General features: G+C 42.7%; 1 protein-coding gene across 1 annotated transcript; it reads left to right on the forward strand.

Annotated features, from left to right (window-relative positions):
* Positions 1-5,100: 5,100 nt before the first annotated feature.
* Positions 5,101-6,024, forward strand: LOC147438571 (uncharacterized). The gene has a single exon (XM_086484143.1). The coding sequence runs from the start codon at positions 5,119-5,121 to the stop codon at positions 6,022-6,024; it is 906 nt and encodes a 301-aa protein (XP_086340269.1). The 5' UTR covers positions 5,101-5,118.
* The last annotated feature ends 3,000 nt before the right edge of the window (positions 6,025-9,024 follow it).

Raw genomic sequence — 9,024 nt, forward strand, 5'->3', positions numbered from 1 at the left:
GGACATTACGAGTTTTTGGTTATGCCCTTTGGATTAACCAAGGCGCTCACAACTTTCATGACGCTAATGGATAGTGTCTCAATATTGTATTTGGACAAGTTTGTTATCATCTTCCTTGATGACATTCTTGTGTACAATGCCTCTGAAGAAGAGCACTTGCAAAATTTGAGACATGTGTTTGAATCGCTACGAGCAAAGAAGTATATGCCAAAGAGTCAAAGTGTGATTTTCTCAAGGAGGAAATTCACTATCTAGGGCATGTCATCTCCGCGCACATGGATCGATTCAAACTGGATGCAATTTGGAGGTGGCCTTCTTTCAAAAATCTAGAAGAGTTATAAATTTTCTTGGAATTTGCAGGTTTTTATAAAAAACTATGCTCACATTGCTGTGCTAACGACAGATCAGCTGAAAGCCAAGGGAAAAAAACTTTCAGTGGGGGGTGCCGCTCAACAACAAAGTTTTGATACTCTCAAGGACTCATTAGCTACAACTCCTATTCTAGCTATTGTGGATCCTTTGAAACCATTTGTTTTGGAAACGGATACCAGTAATTGTGCTATTGGAGCAGTCCTTCCTATAGGAGGGAAAGCCAATTGCATTTGAAATCAAGGAGTTTGATTCAGCACAACTGAATTACTCTGCTTATGAATGCAAACCTATGCAATAGTGTCTGCCTTGAAGACATGGTGGCATTATTTGTATGGAGGTCAGTTTGAGATTGTGTTTGACCATGAATGCATAAAATGGTTTACACAACAAACTGATTGGAAGGGTCGAAAGGCCAAATGGGATGAGATTCTTCAAGAGTATGACACAAAGCTCCAGTATCATAAAGGACAATACAACGTGGTGGTTGACACTCTTAGTCGTATGCTTGAGATCAACTCTCTTCTATTCACACAAATTTGAAATGAGTTTTTGGATTCTCTAAAGGGCAAACATGAGCATGATGAGACATACTCCAAAGTGTGGATCCATGTGAAAATGAGGGATCCTTCTCACTCCAATGTTGGTAGTGTATCGTTAACCTCTAGACCTAGTTCTCCTTCGTCGAGTGATGACTTGCAGAGATGGAAGAATGTTTCCATCGATAATGGGTACCTACTCCACAAGGGGAGAGTTTGTGTACCGACGGATGTAGACATTGACACCAAATTCTTTATGAATGTCACGATAGTCCAAGTGCAGGGCACCCAAGCATTAAAAGCATTTATGCTCTCATACAATGATAGTTTTATGGGCCAAGTTTACACGGCTATGTCCAAAACTATGTCTTGCATTGCCAAAAATGTCAAGTTAACAAAGCAAAGCACTTGAAGACAGGAGGTCTCTTACATCCATTAGAGATTTCTAATGGTAAATGGGAAAGTATCTTATTGAATTCATTGTGGGTTTACCAACCACTATATGAGGTCATGACTCGGTATGGGTGGCCGTAGACTGGTTGACTAAACTATGCAATTTTATTCCAAGCAAGTCAACATTTAAGACTCCAAAATTAGCTAAGTTATTTGTGGGACAATATGTACAAGGTGGGCTGCCAAGTAACATTGTGAGTGATCATGATCCCAAGTTTAACAATCATTTTTGGAGGGCTATGTTTAAATGACTGGGTACAGAACTCAACCTCAGTACAACAGATCACCCTGAAATGGATGGTCAGACTGAAAGAGTCAATCAAGTGGTAGAGGATATGCTACGAGCATACATTAACAGGAAGCAATTAGACTGGGAAGAGTATCTACCTATTCTTGAGTTCTTAAATTAGTGCTAAGCACATAACAATTGGATTTAGTCCTTTCATGCTAATGTACGGTTTTAAACCTAGGTCACCAGTTATGGTGGGGTTGGCAGCTGAAAAACTTCAATAGGTCAAGGATTTCATCCAAGACCATATGTATATTCTAAAACTCACTTGTCAAAATGACCGACAAGTGCAGGATCGGTATAAGAAGTACGCTGATGAGAAACATAGGCAAGCTACCTTCACAGAAGAGGAAGATGTATTTTTGCGTGTGCCAGAGAATTCACAAAGTTTTAAGACTGGGGAAACACCTAAATTATCTCCGAGATACCATGGGTCTTTCAGAATATTCAAGCGAGTTGGTGATTGAACCTACGAACTCTCACTATTGCCACACTCTTGTATTCATCCGATATTTCATGCAAGCCGTTTACATAAAATGCCTGCATGGAGACGATAATGTCATTGACCAACAGATTTTGGTTGAATTCATTAAAACTCCTACTCAATCGAATGAACCTGAACAAATCTTAGACTATCATGATTTATGTACGCATCATCATGTGTGTCAACAAGATTTAGTCAAGTGGAAAGATCGACCCGAAGAAGGTGCCACTTGGGAAAACATTAGTGTTCTTAAAAATAAGTTTCCCACTTTTTTTTTGAGGATGAAAACACTTCTTCAAGGGGGGAGTAATGTCATGCCAAGGGCAAACCTGGGGGTCAAGGACCGGGCTCTCAGTGGGCAGGGAATCCTACAAGGCCAAGTAGCTATAAATAACGAGATAGGGAGGAGGATTCTTCACGCAGTTCTCAGAGCATTATAGACAAGACTTGGAAAAGTGACCAAAATTGTTGTACTTGAAGCACGCACCAAAAAAATTCCAAAGTTCAAAGGAATAACTTGAGCCCAGCCCCTACATTCACCACTAAGTTCTTGGTTTGGGTTTTTTAAAGATCCCACCAAATGCATACCTTATTCGCTACCGTCCTAGTGGCTCTTGCAACTGGCACAAAAAGAGGGGTACCAACGGACACTACCAAATCTCTCAAATTGTTCCTCAACCACAACATAAGATTTACAAACTAAACCCACATAGGGCACATGCCATTGAGAGCATCGATTGATTCAAACCTGGGATCCCATGGAAGCACACACACACTGGCATTCTGTTAAAGAAGAGTGGGCTCTTGGCTAGGATATTGGATAGTGAAGCCTCATCATTGAACTGCACTGAGAAGAATCCTTGGGTTAGGTATTGCTCCATCACCATGATTGAGGTCATTGGCGCTATACAACCAGGTGATCAATTCGGCTTTGGCACCAACCCTGCCCATAAAGCCAAACACTAGTGTCGTTTGCCAGCTCTGTGAGCTATCTCTTTATTAGGACCGGTGGGACTGCAACAGTGATTGCATCTTCAACCTCTACTCTTTCTGGGAGCGTTTTCTTGAGGGCTTGAAAGGCCCTGTCCCCCTTGGCAATGTCTTGGAGAATGGTAGGATTTTCTACATCCTCCAACGATCTTTGGTTCAACGAGAGAGCACCTAAGATCTCAGCAAGTCCCTTCTCAATCTGCTCTTTACGTCCTTTTAGTTCATCTTTGCTCAACCTAGCCAAACCGTTTTTCCTGCATCCTTTTCCGACCGTATTGCTTGCTTGTTCTCCACCTGCATCCGAACCTACTCCACTTTGACCGGCCTATTGGTCATTTGTTAGTGCCTGACTCCCCATCACCACCTCAATGTAGGAGGGTTTGGGAGAGTTCTCCATCGGCCACAATAAGCCACAATTAGAGAGCTTCAAGGGCCGAAGACCCCCTAGTGGGAAAGCTCGGTGAAGGAGTGCTACAGTAAGTAAGCAAGCACGATTAATAAGATTCTTGAAAAAGAAAATAAGCGCCCGAAGGATGATGAACGTGAGCTGAAAGGAGAAAATTGTGTTTGTTCAAAAGAAAATTAGCGCACTATTTGAGGGTAATGTTGAGCCTAGGAATGAACCGGAGATATGCTTCTGTGAGCTGTGAGCGAATAAGGTCATAACTTTAGCAATGCCCTCACAAACTTAGGTGCTTGCAAGCGGCAATCAGCAACAACAGCGAGCTACGGAGCCGCAAGACAAACCCTATGAACCCCCCTCACTCCTCTGCAATGTTTTCACGACAAACCTGCTAGCGTCCCTTCACCAATCGACCACTGCAAAATCTAACTCTAACCAGAGCTCCATTGTCGCAATGCCATCGTTCTACATGTGGATATGCGTTCTATGATCAAGAGTCAAGGTTTGGTTTGCCTAATCTTGTAAAACATTGCAATTTTATAAAAAAGAATCCCATGGTCTTTGATGCCTAGGATTACCTATATGAGGCTAGGCCTCCATCATTAGGAGCTTAGAAAGAAACATCATTTGACACACACTCTTCTACTTTAATTGCGATGGTGAGAATATCACTCGTTTGGTCGGCTTAATGCGCTCTATTGGCTTACTTACAAAACCTTGAATTATTTTTTTTAATGTAAAATAATTGGTTTTAATAACTATATGAATGATAGTACAACAACTAACAATGAAATGTAGTAATTAAAGGCTTCTATGTGAAAGAGAAAACAAGAAAGAAAGCGACACTAACAGTTTAAAACATTTGTTACCACAACAAAATATGATGTTTTTTAAAAACAATGTAACAATGAAATATCTAGATTACAATAGAATTCACAAGCATAAAAAATAATGACTAAAAACCCACTTAGAAGCAGTGTAACAAATTGAAAGAGGATGAGAAAGATTGTGTTCGATCAAATACACAATGCCCCTCTTTAAAAGAGATTGAGAGAGAGAGAGAGAGAGAGATGTACACAAACGTCAACACCCTGGACCTACAAGAAACACTAAAACAGAAAATTTGTTATTGTCTTGCACTAATCCCCAAGCTTTATCCAATGGTTCAAAATTGCAATCCCTTTTGATCTTTTGATGCGAGTCGTTAATCTTTCTAATTTTGAAAGGAGATAAAGATTGGGTGCACAAAATTGTAGTTTCCACGAAGATACAACGCATAGAGAAGGCAAAGAGGGGAGAGCATTATGCATATGTGCTCAAGCTTTTAATATTTTAAGGTAGTGCTAGGCATATTCAAGATAGTGGAAAATCAAGAGAAAAGGACACAAGCACCATCGAGAAAGAGTGAGAGTGAGTGTGTGTGAGAGAGAGAGAGCGAGCTAGGTGGCACTATAAGAAGATACCACCATGCATAGAGTTTTGGTAGAGATTAGAGGTACAACAAAAAATACACTCTAGAAATTCACAAATGATGGGGCATGCTACGAGGATGAGGTGTTGGCCGTGTAGTGAAGTAAGGGTGGTATTAGCGATGATGGTGATGATCATGTGTGTGCAAAGGCTCAACGCTCGGCCTTTGGTGAAAGAGCCCTTGCCCCTCAAAATGGGCCCCATGGATGACCCTCCCAAGCCCATGCAGCTAGGCCCCGTAGACAATATGCCTAAGCATTTTGATGCTAGGCTTGTTTACGACCTTCCTAAGCCCAAAGAACCAAGTCCATATGAAAAATTGCACCAACCCATCCAACTAAGGCCCAAGCCCATTGGACCAGGGACTACAAATGATCCGCCTAAACCCATCCAACCTGGCCCCCCAAATGACCCACCCAAGCCTATCCAACCCGGCCCCACAAATGACCCCCCTAGGCCCCTCCAACCTGGCCCCACATATGACCCACCCAAGCCCATCCAACCTGGCCCTATAGATGACTTGCCAAAGCCCGATCCGGCAAATGATCCACCAAAGCCCATCCAACCAGGCCCCACAGATGACCCTCCTAAACCAGTGGATGATCCACCATTGCCCGACCCCATGAATGACCCACCAAAGCCCATCCAACCAGGGCCCGCAGATGACCCTCCTAAACCTGTGGATGATCCACCATTGCCCGACCCTATGAATGACCCACCAAAGCCCATCCAACCAGGCCCAACAGATGACCCTCCTAACCCTATGGATGATCCACCAAAGCCCGACCCTATGAATGACCCACCAAAGCCCATCCAACCAGGCCCAACAGATGACCCTCCTAAACCTATGGATGATCCACCAAAGCCTGACCCTATGAATGACCCACCAAAGCCCATCCAACCCGGCCCTATGGATGACCTACCAAAGTCCGACCTTGCAAATGATCCTCCCAAGCCCGTCCAACCTATCAGGCAAAGCCCTAGATTCAAGCCGCACAAGCCCATCATTGGACGCCGGCTGCCTTGAGAAGCTATCGTCTCTCTATGTCATCATGGTGGTAACTATGAGTGTGTGTGTGTGTGTGTGTGTGAGAGAGAGAGAGAGAGAGAGAGAGAGAGAGAGAGAGAGAGAGATTTTAAAAACTAAAGTTATGAATTGTGTGTGAAGAACCAAGTGGTAGGTGGAGATGTATGTAAATGGATAGAGAAGCATTTGTAGCCAAGTTTTAATATAATGTTGTTTTGTTTGCAGGAACACTGGATAAAAGAGTAGTATCAAAGCTCAAATAAGAGTGCTACTTACAGCTGGTTTTAGTTTGCATAGAGCTATTCTGCTAAACTCTGATGTACAAAAGCTCTCGTTTGTGTTTGGTTTGCTCTTTTGCTGACCTTGTGTAATATTTTGTAACTGTAATATTTTATAAAGCGCTTAGTGCATATTTTGGAGTATATTGAACCACATAACGAATCATGATTTGTAGTAGAATTATATGTATAACAGCATTCCCTCTTTTGGAGTTTCAATTCTTGCACGTTTGCGATATGCTGTTCTTCTCCCCCAGAATCCTCCTCACTAAGACCACCGATTCTCTCTCTCTCTCTCTCTCTCTCTCTCTCTCTCTCTCTCCCCCCAAAATCGACATCCCTTGTCACTAAACGGCACGGGTTCTCTCGCCAAGTGGGATCTAGGGCCCAAATTTCGGGGCTTGTTTGATTGCCAATGAGGACTAGGGGATGAAAAGGGGGGGGGGGAGGGGATTCACCCCAAGTTCATTCCTAGTTCACCCTTCTAGTTCATCGCCCTCGTCTGGCGCCAGGGAGATCTAGGGCCAAATTTAGAGTCTAAACTACCCTTGGTGGAGGAACCGCGTGCCACATATAGTGATGAGGGTTTGCATCCCTCTTCTAGGTCTATGTTCTACGTACACATGGTGTACATAGCATTGTTTTTCCTAGGGATTCTTGAGTTGGACCAAAAATCAATTTCACTTCCAAAGAGAGAGGGAGGACCAAAACTGAATTTCAAGAGGAGAGAGAGAGAGAGAGAGAGAGAGAGAGAGAGAGAGAGATTCTATCTATGTATCTATACTATCCTTGATTAGTGGGCAAACCATACACTCTCTCCAAATATTTCTTGTGCTCACCCTTGAGCATGTCCTCTCGCATAACTTTCCTGTGACGTTTGGCTCCTGCTTCCTCGTCCTTTCCCCTCTAGACATGCTTGCTGACACAATCACTTCGTTTCCCGTTGAAACTCTCCCTCCCCCCCCCCCCCCCCCCCCCCCCCCCTCTCTCTCTCTCTCTCTCTCTCTCTCTCTCTCTCTCTCTCTCTCTCTCTCTCTCTCTCTCTCTCTCTGGGGGCCCCGTTTATCTCACCCTCAATCAAAGATGCCGACAAATCGATGAGTTGGCTGTGTGCAGAGAGAAGGGTGATCTTAGTCGACCTACGTCATTTAAAAAGAAGGAAAATTATCAAAATACCTTGTAATTTGTGGAAATTTCCAAAATACCTCTCAAATTTCAAAAATTCCCAATGTATCCCTCATATTTGGCCCAAAATTCTCAAAATACCCCTAATTAACCTCGCCAAACATCTTTAAAAATAAACTTTTTTGTAACTCTTCATAGGAAGATTGGTTCTCCTCAATAGAAGATGATAGAACTAGGATTTTAGATGGTATTGAGGGCTCTTCGGATGAAATCGTTCATCATTTTTGAACACAGATGTCTCTATTTGTGAGCTCATCGGTGAATAATTTTGTCTAAGGTGCAAAAAGATAGATCTCCATTGTCATAAACATTAGACTATGCAAAACTTGGGGCAAATCCATCCCAAAATGATGCAAGGATACATTGGGAATTTTTGAGATTTGAGGGGTATTTTGGGAATTTCCACAAACTACACGGGTATTTTGGTAACTTAAAAAAAAAAAGAGTGAGAGACAGACGTTAGTGCCCCAAACGTATCCCACTAAGATATGGTACCTAGTAGTGTCACAGATGTAGCCCGCTAAGATATGCTACCTAGCAGCACCTGTGTTGGGCTTGCACCTGCATGGCCGTCTTTCACATCTATCCTTGACAACCTTCTGTTCGTAGGAGTGTTGACATCTCTCGCAAAAAAGCTATTGGTTGATTTGACCATAGGTTCCTCTCTATGCTATTGAAGTTCTGCTTGCTTTGTTGAAAACAATTGAAAATAGATGGTGGGATGTCTTGCTGTCAAAGTATGTTGGCTATGAAGCTGCAACCACACAATGCAACAAGCTTATAGATTCTCCTATAATTTGGAGAGATGTAGAGGAGGTTGCCATGTGGCAAAAAATGCTACCTCAAGCTCTCTACAACTCACTTTATTTGAAGATTTGCAATGAGAAAAAAAAATTCTAGGAGTTTTTTGTGTCATTGGGTCATGTAAACCCCGCAACGGTGACTTTATTGCTTCACATTGTGAGTGTTCTCTCTTATAAATCATATATCTTCCCACTTCTATTTTGGCTATGTTTTCTCTCTCCCATCTAGGTGACACTAGCAAGTAGTCCCTACGATCAACCTATCTTGCTCGATGCCTTGCTCATGCGGGTGAACTTTGTATCTTTATCGAGATGTATCCGGCACCTCTCTTCGATTCATGGTTATCTTGCACCCTGCATTAGAATAGGGTAGCATAAGTTTGTAATGTTATTATGTTTGATTTTTTCAACTAGGATGGAGGTTCTCTGTCTATTTTTTTGTCGAAATGGATTAGGCCATGATAGGTCCAACCATGGAGGCAGTAAAATCTTCATAATGGAGGAAATCATGGTTGCATTGAGCTTCCTTTCCTGCTCATCCTATCACGTACAATGTGATTTACTTCCCTCTAAGATCAATGTGTATTGAGGTAGGAGGACCCATGATTGGTAGTAAGCCTTCCGCATGATAGCTCATATGAGGGGCAAGTCGACCAAGCATGGAGTTTAGGCCATGAGCTGGACTGCATCTAGAGGCACCTAGTGACTAGTGCTACCCTGAATGGGTGTTATGG

The sequence above is a fragment of the Adiantum capillus-veneris genome, chromosome 16 (genome assembly GCF_014529385.1).
Source record: "Adiantum capillus-veneris isolate H3 chromosome 16, ASM1452938v2, whole genome shotgun sequence".
In the NCBI taxonomy this organism is placed as follows: domain Eukaryota; kingdom Viridiplantae; phylum Streptophyta; class Polypodiopsida; order Polypodiales; family Pteridaceae; genus Adiantum; species Adiantum capillus-veneris.

Bases quoted from the DNA above. Each gene is read 5' to 3' on its own strand.
- LOC147438571 (XM_086484143.1), top strand. From the start codon at position 5,119: ATGATGGTGATGATCATGTGTGTGCAAAGGCTCAACGCTCGGCCTTTG.